We start from the raw sequence: 14,451 nt of genomic DNA, 5'->3' as shown, positions 1-14,451 counted from the left end.
TAATTTGAATGCATGCAATGGCTCAATACTGATTACTGGCAACACCAAATTGGTTGGATTAGCTCGTTAAACTTTGAACTTCATAGACTGGTGTGTCCAATCATGAGAAAATGTATTTAAGGTGGCCAATTGCAAGTCGTGCTTCTGTTTGACTCTCCTCTGAAGAGTGACAGCATGGGATCCTAAAAACCACTCTCAAAAGATCTGAAAACAAAGATTGTTCAGTATCATGGTTAGGGAAAGGCTACAACAAGCTATCTCAGAGGTTTAAACTGTCAGTTTCAACTGTAAGGAATGTAATCAAGAAATGGAAGGCCATAGGCACAGTTGCTGTAAAACCCAGGTCTGACAGGCTAAGAAAAATACAGGAGCGGTATATACGGAGGATTGTGAAAATGGTTACAGACAACCCAAAGATCACCTCCAAACACCTGCAAGAACATCTTGCTGCAGATGGTGTATCTGTACATTGTTGTACATTTCAGAGCATATTGCACAAAGAACATCTGTATGGCAGGGTGATGAGAAAGAAGCCCTTTCTGCACTCACACCACAAACATAGTCACTTGTATGCAAAAGCTCATTTAGACAAGCCACAGTCATTTTGGAACAAATTTTTTGGACTAATGAGACAAAAATGTAGTTATTTGGTCATAACAAAAAGCGCTTTGCATGGCAGAAGAAGAACACCGCATTGCAAGAAAAACACATGCTCCCTACTGTCAAATTTGGTGGAGGCTCCATCATGCTGTGGGGCTGTGAGGCTAGTTCACGGACTGGGGCCCTTGTTAAAGTCAAGGGTCGGATGAATTCAACCCAATATTAACAAATTCTTCAGGATAATGTTCAAGCATCAGTCACAAAGTTGAAGTTACGCAGGGGTTGGATTTTCCAACAAGACAATGAACCTAAACACAGGTCGAAATCTACAAAAGGTATTTATGCAGAGGGAGAAGTACAATATTCTGGAATGGCCGTCACAGTCCCCCGACTTGAATATCATCGAAAATTCATGGGATGATTTAAAGCAGGCTGTCCATGCTCGGCAGCCATCAAATTGAACTGAACTGGAGAGATTTTGTATGGACGAATGGTCAAAAATACCCACATCCAGACACTCATCAAAGGCTATAGGAGGCTTCACACTTGCAAAAGTAGGCTCAACTATTGGTGCAATATCTCAGTTGGGATGCCCAAATTTATGTGTATTTTTGTTATGATGCCTATTATCTGTAAATCCAATAAACTTTATGTCACTGCTGAAATACTACTGTTTCCATAAGGCATGTTCTATATTAAAAAGAAAGTTGCTACTTAGAAAGCTCAGACAATGATAAACAAAACACTTAAGAGTGGTTCCCAAACTTTTTCAAATGACTTTTGGAATCGTGGAGTCAATTTCCCAACTAATAAAAATGCTCCACACACAAGAGATACCAGCAGTTCTTATTTACCCATGGCTTTCCTAAAAAGGCCTACACATTTGTTACAAGTCCACCAAAATAAATTAATTTATGATGCTTAATAGCAAACAGTTGGACTAATTCCTCTTACTTTGTTTCCTTTTGGGGTTTCTCCATAATGTCCTCTTCTTCTTTTTCTTTGTTGGAAATCTCAGCACGGACCTAGGAACAGAAAGGATACAACAGTGGGATGGCTTATAAAATCCACATTTCTGCCTATAACTTTTTTTTTACAATTAACAATTACACTTTTTGCAAAGTTTTTCATGTGAGAACGCTGGTCACACATACTAGTTGCCTGATTTTGCTGTACCCTACCTCCAGGCACGCCTCTAGTTCAAAGACAAAACAGAATCTTTGGGAGCAGAGAAGGAGTGTACTTCCCTAGTCTGACCAACACCCAACCCCAACTCATAATGGTCACCCAAATTTCAACCCAAACCCAGCTAATCAGCGGTAAACCCAAGGGTACCCTGCAGGTTTAAGGGCAAACCACATATCCCATATATAAAATAGTGCCTTGAGTTAGCAGAAATAAATGTGCTTATTAAACCAGTTTCAAGAGAAGCAGAATTTACCTACTAAAGATTATTAAAGCAACAAATGTCTTGTTTTTTTATTACTGGGTAAAACCAGAGTTTATCCCTATGTTTGAGGGAAATCACATTCCACCATTATTCCTTGACAAAATTTCGACTAGTGGGCAACATTTATTTTAAGTCTGTGGATAAAGTCACCTTATGAAGCACATTTGAATAGGTGGCATATGTGGATTTAGTTAACATTTAAAGGAAAATATTGTTCATGTAAGCTAACAGCAGCAATACTGGGTGTTTTTGTTGAATGACTAATATGCAGGATACAGTGCTTTATATATCAACCAGTAAACCCCCGATTCTCTAAAGAATCGTTAATGAAAGAATGGTAACAACAGTGAGGCAGCAAAATGCGATGGGTGCTGATTCACTCGGCATCCCCAGGCAGCAACTGGCGACGCTAATTTGTGGGGATGTAGAGTGAATCTGTGCCTATTGCTTGTTATTACCTATCTGCTATTAGAATTCTTAAATTTTGAGTTTATTGGTAGTAAAATGTTACTGAAAAATTTCTTTATAAACAACATTTTTTGTGAAAATGTTCTCCTGTCCTTGAATGAGTTCTCCCTGGTGAGCTGTACTTAAAATCTTGACTTTAACATCAGATGAACGCTGCACTCTTGAAAATGCAACATAAAGTTGACCATGACCAAACACAGGCTCAGATAGGTAAATGCCGACTTTATCCAATGTTTGTCCTTGTGATTTGTTGATTGTCATGGCAAATGCAGCCTTAATGGGGAATTGTCGTCGTTTAAGTTTAAAAGGTAATTCCTGGTCAGAACTGGTAAGGTCAATTCTGGGAATCAAAATGGTATCACCGCTATGGGATCCTGTAAGCACTTCTGCCTTGATAACATTTTGTCTCATGCTCTTCACAACCAACCGTGTACCGTTACATAAACCTTGCTTAGTGTTAGGGTAGGGGCACACGGCGCGATTTCGCCGCGATTCTGCGCTGGGCGAGTTGTCGCTGCGTTTTTTAAGCCGAAATAGCTTTGCTAACTTTGGCGCTGGCGTCAATGCAAATCGCGGCGAAATCGCTGCGCTAATTCACACGCGGCGATTCTTTTTCTACTGTCGCCCGGAAACGCTCAGCGAGGCAACTTCGGACGACAATAGAAAACGAATCGCCGCGTGTGAATTAGCGCAGCGATTTCGCCGCGATTTGCATTGACGCCAGCGCCAAAGTTAGCAAAGCTATTTCGGCTTAAAAAACGCAGCGACAACTCGCTTAGCGCAGAATCGCGGCGAAATCGCGCCGTGTGCCCCTACCCTTAAGGTTTCTTAACAGCATGACTATTGTTCCTACTTTGAGTATAAGATTGTGTTGTGGTAATCCAGCATTGTTGATAGTGTTTAAATATTCTAATGGGAAGTTAAGTTTCTCACTTTCGTCTTCAGAATCAATACAGTCAGTACTCAGAAAGACACAGCTTTGTCCAGGAAGTAATGCAATCACTTGGTTGTTTATCATGTCAACATCAATATTTTTTGGAGATAATATAGCCCGTTTTGCTAAAAATGGCCACCCACGCAGGTACGCAACCGGTTCCCCTCCTAGAGTGACGCTAGCGCCGCCATTAGACAAACTTGCAAAGGAGTAGCAAGATGGCCGACGCTTATACAGACTTTAGTGGGCGGATGACAAACTCGCAGAGGAGTAGCAAGATGGCCGACGCTTATACAGACTTTAGTGGGCGGATTTGGCAGTGGGCGGATGACAAAGTCGCAGAGGAGTAGCAAGATGGCCGACGCTTATACAGACTTTCGTGCAGGTACGCAACCGGTTCCCCTCCTAGAGTGACGCTAGCGCCGCCATTAGACAAACTTGCAAAGGAGTAGCAAGATGGCCGATGCTTATACAGACTTTAGTGGGCGGATGACAAACTCGCAGAGGAGTAGCAAGATGGCCGACGCTTATACAGACTTTAGTGGGCGGATTTGGCAGTGGGCGGATGACAAAGTCGCAGAGGAGTAGCAAGATGGCCGACGCTTATACAGACTTTCGTGCAGGTACGCAACCGGTTCCCCTAGTGTGACGGTGAGCGCATCTGCCTCCCTAGATCCTAACCTTCCAGCGGTCGCCGCCTGAGTGAGCAGGAAAGAAGAGGCGGCGGGAGGCAGAAGGAGACGGTGAGCGCATCTGCCTCCCTAGATCCTAACCTTCCAGCGCATCTGCCTCCCCGATCCTAACCTGTTCTGATCCTAACCTTCCAGCACATCTGCTAATCGAAGGCCGCATCTATGTCTTTCGGCTGAAGTTGCGCGCGCATCTCATAGATCCTAACCGAAGTTGCGTGCGCATCTGCCTCCCCTCCACTCGGGACATAGATAGGCCTTCGGTTAGTATATAGGATTATAGCATTGATAGTATGTACCACGTATGATCATATTGTAGCCTAAATGGGCATTCCATATGCAGCATAGTGACTGGAATTATATCACGAGTTATAATGAAAAGGAAAGCTAAAAACCAACTACTCCATGTGCAAATGAACCACAAGTACCTAGCCAATACAGTATCATCAATTTCCTTGCACTTGGAAGCCCCAGGCCAACTCGAGAAACATTGCATTGCTGTAAAGAAGCATTCTAATTGTGTCTCCAACTCAAAATAAAAGTAAAAGTACTTCAAACTGGGAACTGTTATCACTATCCAGAACACTCCATTTACTATAAGCGCCAGGTTTAAAATTCAATACAATTATAAAGTAGCCAATTCTTTGGTGAATGAGTCAGTATTTGGCGAAATCCTAGTCTTTTATTTGAAGCATTATAGCACTGCCACACTTCTACCAGTTAAGTATGTGTCGTAGAGGCTAATCTTATACAAGCAACCCTTTAAGGGCATATATTCCTTTTGTCTGGATGTCACTCTCTTTCTGATTAATGTATGGACACAATTATTTCCTTAAAATGTAAAAATTAAAAAACACGAAGAACAAAATTTCTTTTAAGACTATGGTGCTTTCTTCTCATTGCAAATGGAACAACGAGTCAAACAACCTGTGTAAGCAACTTACTCACCTTCTGCAGCAAAGCAAAATCCAGACCTTTCACCAAGTGAGTGTGCTCCATGTCACCACCCAAGAACTTGGACTCCTGGATCAACTGGCGCCTTTTCTCTGCTGCAGATTTGTCACTGTAAAATTGATAATTAAAATCGAAAATGAAGACTGCACATAAAGGCTCTGTTCAAAGTAAGGATGCACTGAATCAACTATTTTGGATTCAGCCGAACCCCTGAATCCTTCAAGAAAGATTCAGCTGAAAACCGAACCAAATACTACTTCGCATATGCAAATTAGGGATGGGAAGGTGAAAAACTTTTTTACTTCCTTGTTTTGTGACAAAAAGACACAAGATTTCCCTCCCTGCCCTGATTTGCATATGTAAATTAGGATTTGGATTCGGCCGAAATCTGCCCGAATCCCGAACTGAATCCTGGATTCAGTGCATCCCTAGTTCAAAAGCTCTGCTAAACAAAATGATGGCTCTATTATTAAAATGTCTTCTGGCAAAAAACAAAACAACTTACTGGTCAGTAACTCATATTTACGTTAATTGTGACCTGTCAACCAGGCACAAAAAGCTGTATAATAAAAATCCTTTTTCAAATTAAACATGAAATCCAATTTCTATTTTTTATTAAAGCATTCATAGCTGTTGTAAGCTCATTTAAACATCTCAGCTGTCAATCAAATATTGTTTGCCCATCCTCTATGCCCTGGGCATAGAGGTGGGGCAGACAATTACTTTCACTTTCCATTCAGCACTTCCTAGATGTCACTGCTCTCACATTCCTCCGTTCCGTTTAATTGTTTCGCCAGGGCATGGGGTTGTACATTGGGTCCCCCAATTTGGTGCACAAACAATGTCCACAAAATGGCTCCTGCCTGCTTGCTGTAATTATGAATTCCCAGACTGAAGGAAACAAGATTCAAATAATTTATATAGTGTAATGAAAGTTCATTTTGCTTGATTGATCTGATAAAATAGGATTATTAATATTTTTTTTGGGTGACGGGCCCCCTCCCCAAGCAAAAAGTCGAAAATAGGGAAAATGAAATGATTATAGAAATGTTGCTCTGGTTTCTTCCCTGCAGCACACTCCTCTGTTATATTTCTGCCCAGCCAAAAAAAAAAAAAACCTTCATACAGCGGAAAAGTTGCAGAAAATAAACTCAGTAACTGTCGGTACATTCTCACAGAATAAGAGTTTTGCAATGGAAATAGGACACCTATAGCAATAGGAAAAAAGTTACAAAGAAGGGAGGATCCCTGAACTATTACTTAAAACGTCTTACTGCATTGTATAATTCAGTGTGAAGCTAGAAGTAAATGAGAGCCACAGATAGAGGTATCTGGGTACATCTCCTCAGAATGGAAAATACCAAAAAAAGAAACTTCTTCCTTGGAGCAGTCTTTTCATAGAAAACTGGTTTCGTGAAGAGACAATTAAAAACTAGTGTAAAAACTGAATTAAGAGGAGGTGGGATAAATCCAGAAGCACAGATTTTTAATTCTTTATTTATTTATTTGTTTAGCTACAGGACTTACTAGGATAAGACAACTCATACTGTAGTTAGCACTTCAAACTTAATTAAAGCTGTATTTTTCCTACTTTGTTAGAGACTTACGCTTCAGCTGTTGGTCCCACAGCCCTGTAATTGGCTGTAGTGCTGATAAGCTCGGTTTCTTCGTAATCTTTGTTAACACCATCTCGTCGTTCCCTGGCTCTGTCTCTGTATTTTTCTGCTAGTTCTTTCTCCCGCTCTATCTCCTGTTGTCGCAGCTTAGCATAGTAGCTGGCAAAAGTAAAACAAAAGGACTGTAATGCAAATAATGTATTGGTTAACAGTTTATTTTACCATAATCACATCTATGTGTTTTGATTCACAGAGGATCGTCATCAGTATCCAATGACTAAGAGTGATGAGTGCCGATGTGACTGCATGGGATCAGTTATCCAGAAACTGGTAATCTAGAAAACTCCGAACTACGGAAAGGCCCTCTACCATTGACTCCATTATAATCAAATAATCCAAATTTTTACAAATAATTTACTTTTTCTCAATAATAATAATAATAATAATAATAATAATAATAATAAAACAGTCGCTTGTACTTGATCCCAAATAAGATTTAATAAATCCTTAGAGAAAGAGCCCTTATCCGGAAATTCCTAAGTCCCGAGCATTCTGGATAACAGTTCCCATGTATGTGTATTATTTTACCTCTTTTTCTTTCTTCTTCGAGCAGCTGGATCTTCATCCTCATTATATTCACGTGGCATTCTTTAAAAAATAGATAAAAAATACAGATCAGAAAAGCAGACTCATCTCCCAAAATAAATGCACTCGCAGAATGTCAGAAGACAACAAAAACATACAATATGTACATTTTATTACTGAATTTCGATAATTCTATGTCCTACTTTGGGAAAAAAGGTTTTACTATTTAGAAGAGAATATACAAATAATATATATTTCTCTTGATAGAGCATCAGTACATACATATAAAGAGACACTACGCAGTCTATGGGACAGGTCAGTGATACAAATCCTACAATAGAAATGCCCTTAATAGAACACAGTCCAATCTCCATCAGGTAAGATCTGCACTCGCAGGTCTTAGAAAACTTTAAAAATGTATTGTTTAATATATATAATGGAGATACGTACTCATGATGGCGGGATTTAGTAGGCGGAGCTGAAGAAGGAGTTGAACGTGGAGTCATAAGCAGTTTTCGGAAGTCATCGTTCGTCAGTTTCGATCTAACAAAAAATTATAAAAGGTCAATATTGTAAGTTATGCAACCATCTTTAGCAGGTCTATCTATAGGGATGCGGGCAAGTGGGATCTAATTAAAAGAGGTTAATGGCCACAACTGCAACCAGAGGATCTAAAGACTTCATATCCACATTCTGCTAAAACCTAACATTTGTTAACAGAGAGAGAGAAAGAAAAAAAGGACTATATGGCCCATATATTAATTCCACTGACACTAGTGCAAGAGCATTAAAGGGTACAAAATCTGGACCCTTAGAGCACTTGGCATTTTTGTGCTCTACTGAATGTGTCATTTGGAATGCAGTTAGTAAGTGCATGGCTCTGCTGCATCTTGTGCCTGCTGGCGCAATTTAATTTGCACATCAGAAGGACACGCAAATTGGGGGTTGAGATGCCACCCTACATTCAGATGTAAAAGTTAGGAGCAGAATAGGGGATGTAAATGTTCCACCAACCATATGTCCATTTACATAATGTGCTATTAACAAATATTAGTGCTAGACATACAGGAGATCTAAAACCTATTGGGGTTCCTTTTGGCAAAGAATACAGTTCAAAAGTACAATGTGCAAAAATGAGGGACAAGGTGCAAAGAGTAAAAAAATAAATCATACTTTGAGTCAATTGTTTTTCACCCTGTCCATGAATGATAAATGAGGGCCTCATTCGTAAATACAGTAAATAAACATTCATAAGATCTTCATCATAAAGCCACCCTTAAATCAAACTTGCATAATGATAAATCAAGATTAAATGAAGTGATAACGTTCCTTTTTATTTAGCAGTCTTATGGTGGCCATAGACATAACAAGAACGATAGTTCTGTTTCAATGCACACGTGTAGAGCTGAATCGTCAGATATACAGGGAGAAACAATAGAATTGTACCTGTATCTGACGATTCAGCACTAACAATGGCCGATGTTTGGGTGCCTCCAAAAGAACCAATCAAAATTTTCCGTCCAGTCCAATCGACGAGCCGACCGATATCCAAGTCTTACGTCGATATCGGTCGCCTGGTTTCCCACCATACACGGACCGAATATCATACGAAAATTTGTTTCATACAATATCTGTGTGTCTATGGCCACCTTCACTCCATCAAATAATATCATATAAAAGTTGACATTTAATTTAACTTACTGCTGATACGAACGAATGTCCTCCACTTCGTGGCCTTCAGGGGCCAGGGGGTTAGAAAACATATCACCTATAAATAGGAAATAAAAATTCATATAAATGCTAGAAGTAATTATGTATCTAGAAGTTATTTTTTTTTTTAAAGATTATCGTTATTGATTTTATGAACATAACATAAAGTAGGAGAGAAGGAAAGAGAAGTAAGAAGAGGGAGATAGATAGGAGGGTGGGCATTGCAATAGATTGTATCTTACAGTACAAAACCAGGTTAGCAGCTGTCTTAGATCTAAAAGATATTTAATCAATCATCTAGTATTCGCTTGAAAAAGAGCCCACTGTAGAAACATGTAGTGAGAATAATGTAATTTTGCAGCTAAAGTCTGTGTTTGCGTACAATATATGACTTGTTCTGGTACAGAAACAGTGGTAACGGAACATCTAGTTATAGCCAGGGATGCGCCGAATCCACTATTTTGGATTTGGCCAAAACCCCAAATCCTTCGCAAAAGATTCAGCCGAATACCGAACTGAATCTTAAATTACATATGCAAGTTAGGGGCGGGAAGGGGAAAACATTTATTACTTCCTTGTTTTGTAACAAAAAGTCACACGATTCCCCTCTCTGCCCCTAATTTGAATATGCAAATTAGGACTCGGATTCGTTTCGGCCAGGCAGTAGGATTCGGCCAAATCCTGCAAAAAAGGTTGAATCCTGAACCTAACCTTGGATTCGATGCATCCCTAGCCACATTTTTTAATAATACTCTGAAAAGCAGCATTTTTTTTTTTAAAGGAGACATATTGTGTAAAAAATAAGAATGTACCAGTGCGTTATACTCATTTAGTCATAGAAGAAAAGTCGCGTTTCAGGCTGATTTATTGAATATTTCTGCAAAAATCTTAATAATCCCTCCCTTCTTTTCCACTTCCTGCTCCCTGGATTCCCAGGTTTTGCAGGGGAGCTGGCGGCTCTAATCTCACTGCGCTGTAGGACAGGAACCAATCAGCAGCTTTTTTTTTTTTTTTAAAGGAGACATATTGTGTAAAAAATAAGAATGTACCAGTGTGTAATACTCATTTAGTCATAGAAGAAAAGCAGTGTTTCAGGCTGATTTATTGTATATTTCTGCAAAAATCCTAATAATCCCTCCCTTCTCCCTGAATTCCCAGGTTTTGCGCTGTAGGACAGGAACCAATCAGTAGCTAGCAGGACCTGATAGGGAACTGAAGCCTGTCTGTGTTTGCCTGACTGCAGGGCTGTGATTGGTTGTCCCCTCCTACTGTGCTTCTGGAAGGGACCATTAGGACAGATCTATAGGGAGCTCCAATAAAAAGGGCTATTTTTTCAAGACAACATATATTTTTAGCACCATGTAAAAGCAACACCATCTATTACTTATAACTGCCTACAAAATCAGGGTTTTTTTCCATTTATCCTATATGTCTCCTTTAAAAAAAAAGCACAGAAAGCTCTGAGAAATGCACTGCAGCAAAGCTGTAGGGAACAGTTTCATTTTGGAGTATGAGAAGTGCTCCTGTATTATATTGATTGTTACTGAACTGCTCTGAATCGCTATCTCCACTCCCCCACCAACATGGAGGCTCTCTCACGCCATTTGCTGGCAGTGCTGGTTATGGCCTACACCGTTCCGTGACTCCACTATCAGAATACTGCGCGTGCAAAATATATATGTTTTCTAAAGGCCCAGACAAGCTTTTAGTATACTTATTATTTCATACTCACTTTCACGCTCCGACATCTTTGCAACCACAGAAAGCACCAGCCGGAAACCGGAACTAATTTGCGTTTTACCCAAAATCCTCAGGAAGCAGCAAAACAAACCTAACGAGTCCCCTAATTGGATAATGGAGAGCATGCGCATTCAACCATCTCCGTATTTTACGGTCCGGTTCGATTGGTTCAGTCAGCGCCTTCCGAGGGCGCTTATTGGTCTGTGCGTTTCTCTTATTTGATTGGACGGCAGGTTGGCGTATCTTCAGGCAAAGATGGCAGCCGCAGTAGTAAGGAGTGTTGGGTCAAAACTAAGCAGAAATTTGAGAGAAATCAGGATCCATCTGTGCCAGAAGTCGACCGGCAGTCAGGGAGTCAGGTAGGAAAAGGAAATACAGCATGTGGCGACTCGACGTGCGAGTGATGCTGGATTAAGACGTCATTAGCATTACTGGGTCACCTTCCCTGCAATGTCACGACAATACTGATTTACCCATCGCCGAAATATAGTCTGATCCCATATTTACTTTGGCTGTGATAGGGGAGATCCACAGTCAGGGGCATCTGCTAAATTTCACCTGCTGATAGGGACTTCACAATCTTAATGGTGGCAGATGAAGTTAAAGGGGAACTATAACAATGGACACATAGGGGCAGATTTACTAAGGGTCGAAGTGAATTCGAGGGAATTTTCGAAGTAAAAAAATTCAAAGTCATTTTTTGGATACTTGGACCATCGAATAGGATACTACGACTTCGAATTGACTTAGATTCAAAGTAAAAATCGTTCAAATATTCGACCATTCGATAAGCGAAGTACTGTCTCTTTAAAAAAACCTTCAACTTCTATATTTCGCCAAATTAAACCTGCCGAAGTGCTATGTTAGCCTATGGGGACCTTCTACAACATCTTTCTAAGTCTTTACACATCGAATGTAAATCCTTCGATCGATCGCTAAACTCATTCGAATCGTTCGAACGATTTTTATTCGACCACAGGATTACCAAATTTGTTGAAAAAATGTCGAATTCGAATTCTAAGTTTTTTTAATTCGATGGTCGAATTTCGAAGTTTTTTGTACTTCGAAATTCGACCCTTGATAAATCTGCCCCATAGGTTTTCTTTTCCACTTCAGGTCCCCTTTGAAGGCTTATATCAAATTTACAAACATATTTTGTATTAAAGGGGACCCATAACCCAATAAAAATATTCCAAATCCTATTTTATCCCAATTAGTCAAGCAAAAATAACTTTAATTACACTGTATAAATTATTTGAATCTTGTTTCCTTCAGTCTGGGAATTCATAATTATATCAAGCAGGCAGGAGCCATTTTGTGGACACTGTTATAAAGACAAGCCTTGCTTCATCTCAGAATCTTGTTTGTGCACCAGAATGGGGGACCTGATGTCCATCCCCATGCCCTGGTTACACAATTAAATGGTGAAGAGAATGTGGGGAGAGCAGTGACATCTAGGAAGTGCTGAATGGAAAGTGAAAGTAACTACCTGAGGCATAGAGGAGGGGCATACAATATTTGATTGACAGTTGAGACTGTTAAATATGTTTACAACAGCCATGAATGCTTTAAAAAAATAGAGTTTGGATTTCATGTTTAATTTGAAAATGACTTTAATTATACAGTTTTTTTTTATGTCTGGGTGACAGGTCCACTTTAACTACTTCGATATAGTCCCAGAAATACAAGACCGCAAATATGTATGCACACTAAGGGGTCTATTTATCACGATCTGTAAAAAGTAGAGAGAAACATTCTAGTGTTGTCCATAACAGCCAATCCGCAATAAGATTTCAACGGATCAAAAAAAAAAGCAAAGATCTTATTTGTTGCCGTGAGCAACATCATCGTTGATGTTTCACTCCACTTTTTACACAGCATGATAAATAGACCCCCTAATTCTCACCCTGGCTGGAGTCAGATCCTAGAGGTAAATGATATTCCTTTGTTTTCTCTTTCAGAGACTTCGTTGAACAGCACTATGTGGAGCTTAAGAAAGCCAACCCAGAATTCCCCATCCTGATAAGAGAATGCTCAGGAGTTCAACCTAAATTATGGGCTAGATATGGTGTGTAGAAAAGTACTTTCATCATTGAACTGTTTAGGATTTAGTATACTGGCAAATTGTTTTCTCCCTAAGCCTGTGGCCCATCTGGGGAGAAAAAGTTTCCAACCAAAGTTTTTTTGTTTTTTTTTATTATTATTTCTGGAGAACTGTGACCGAACATCCCATCTGCTATTGCCTTTCAGTCTGCTTCCAGAAGAGAAGCTAATTGACCAGGAACAACAAACTAAATTATTTGATCTTGTATATTATGTCTGTAAAATACACGCTTTAGTTGAAGTGCAAGTGCTGGTTGCATGACACTGGAGGTTATTTATAAACACTGGGCAGATTTGCACCTGGGCAGTAACCCATGACAACCAATCAGGTGATTGATTCCAGTGTTCAACCTACAGCTGGCTGAAAAAAAGCTTATCACTGATTGGTTGCTATGGGTTATTGCCCAGGTGCAAATTTGCCCAGTATTTATAAATGAGCCCGACCGTTTTTATTCGTTTTCTGGATATATTTTCTGTTGTCACCTATTCATAGGGCTATTGTTTTTTTTTTTTTAGATTGTCATGATGAAAATAGTCCTTTTTTCTGAAAATGAAGCAGGACCTTCAAAAGTATATGTGAAGCCTTCCCAAAAAGGGACCAACTGCTATATATTTATAAATAACTATAAATTATTTAATGGAAAGTCTTCTGGCTGTAGCCTTCCCAAACAAAAATGTCACTCTCCTCCCATTTTGGTTCTACTCTTAGTTGAACCTGTGTTTTTATTCTTGGACTAACTGCACTTGAGAATTACTCATTAGCTCTGTCTTCAGCAATCTACACCCATAATAGCAAAGCATAATTTATGCATTTTCTGGTTTATTGTTATGAGAACCTAATCTCCTCCATTGCTGTGACATTACTGTTAAAGCTTGTGTTGATTTCTACTTTTTCTCTCCCCTTCAGATTTTGGGAAGGAGACAAATGTCTCATTAAATAACCTCAATGTCGACCAAGTCGCCAGGGCTCTGGAGTCTGTTGCTACCCGTAAACCATGAAGGATTCGTTTTGAAAATATTTTCAGATAAAAACAAGGAAAGCTCCCGCCTTTGATGGACGTTAAGTTATATTTACCCTGTACCACCATATATCAGAATAAAAGTTCTTAATTGTGCAATTCATTCTTGTTTTATTAAAGCTAAATGTATCCACAAAAGCAATGTTAACCCTTCAAGTGCCAACAGAATTTGACATTTCGGTTACAAGAAATGCCCAACTTTTTTGAAACATTTTGGGCTTTCTCACTTTATAGGAATTTTCTGAGGGGAAACTTGTTTATGTAAAGCAAAACACAAGGAGACCGCTCCAGCTCACCATTATACGGCTCCAAATGGCCAGGTGCTCAGTCCTCCGTGTATCAAGCAGCTTGCTGCAATAAACCCTTTTTACCAGAAGAGCCGTCCAGTTGCTTATTCCAGGAAACCTTTAGTTTACCTAGGAAAACTATGCATTGTTTTTTTCCAAGAGAACCTGAGCTTTCTAAATCTGCCTAAATCTGAGTTTTTATGTATTTCCACCTCTGCAAAAAGATTTATAGCTTTAAATACCAAAAAAAAAAAAAGAAAAATCCCTATTTTTCAAAAATATGAATTTATACCAGA

At 39.5% G+C, this 14,451-nt stretch overlaps 2 protein-coding genes across 3 annotated transcripts in view; one reads left to right on the top strand and one right to left on the bottom strand.

The window, feature by feature from the left end:
- ik.L (IK cytokine L homeolog) overlaps nucleotides 1-10,885 on the bottom strand; it is a 28,053-nt gene extending 17,168 nt beyond the window's left edge. Inside the window, exons 1-7 of one of the 2 annotated variants that reach the window (XM_018251030.2) lie at nucleotides 10,739-10,885; nucleotides 8,998-9,064; nucleotides 7,747-7,839; nucleotides 7,300-7,359; nucleotides 6,703-6,870; nucleotides 5,090-5,204; nucleotides 1,555-1,625 (exon numbers count right to left, since the gene is read on the bottom strand). In XM_018251030.2, the coding sequence (XP_018106519.2) occupies nucleotides 1,555-1,625; nucleotides 5,090-5,204; nucleotides 6,703-6,870; nucleotides 7,300-7,359; nucleotides 7,747-7,839; nucleotides 8,998-9,064; nucleotides 10,739-10,877 (713 nt within the window). In that variant the 5' untranslated portion in view covers nucleotides 10,878-10,885. 2 annotated transcript variants of the gene reach the window in all.
- A 61-nt stretch (nucleotides 10,886-10,946) lies between these two features.
- ndufa2.L (NADH:ubiquinone oxidoreductase subunit A2 L homeolog) lies at nucleotides 10,947-13,967 on the top strand. Its single transcript, XM_018252043.2, has 3 exons — nucleotides 10,947-11,105; nucleotides 12,708-12,814; nucleotides 13,757-13,967. The coding sequence occupies exons 1-3, from the start codon at nucleotides 11,002-11,004 to the stop codon at nucleotides 13,846-13,848; spliced, it is 303 nt and encodes a 100-aa protein (XP_018107532.1). The 5' UTR covers nucleotides 10,947-11,001; the 3' UTR covers nucleotides 13,849-13,967.
- Nucleotides 13,968-14,451: the final 484 nt, after the last annotated feature.

Source organism: Xenopus laevis, chromosome 3L (genome assembly GCF_017654675.1).
Source record: "Xenopus laevis strain J_2021 chromosome 3L, Xenopus_laevis_v10.1, whole genome shotgun sequence".
Taxonomy (NCBI): domain Eukaryota; kingdom Metazoa; phylum Chordata; class Amphibia; order Anura; family Pipidae; genus Xenopus; species Xenopus laevis.
This window is presented reverse-complemented; position numbering and strand designations above follow the sequence as displayed.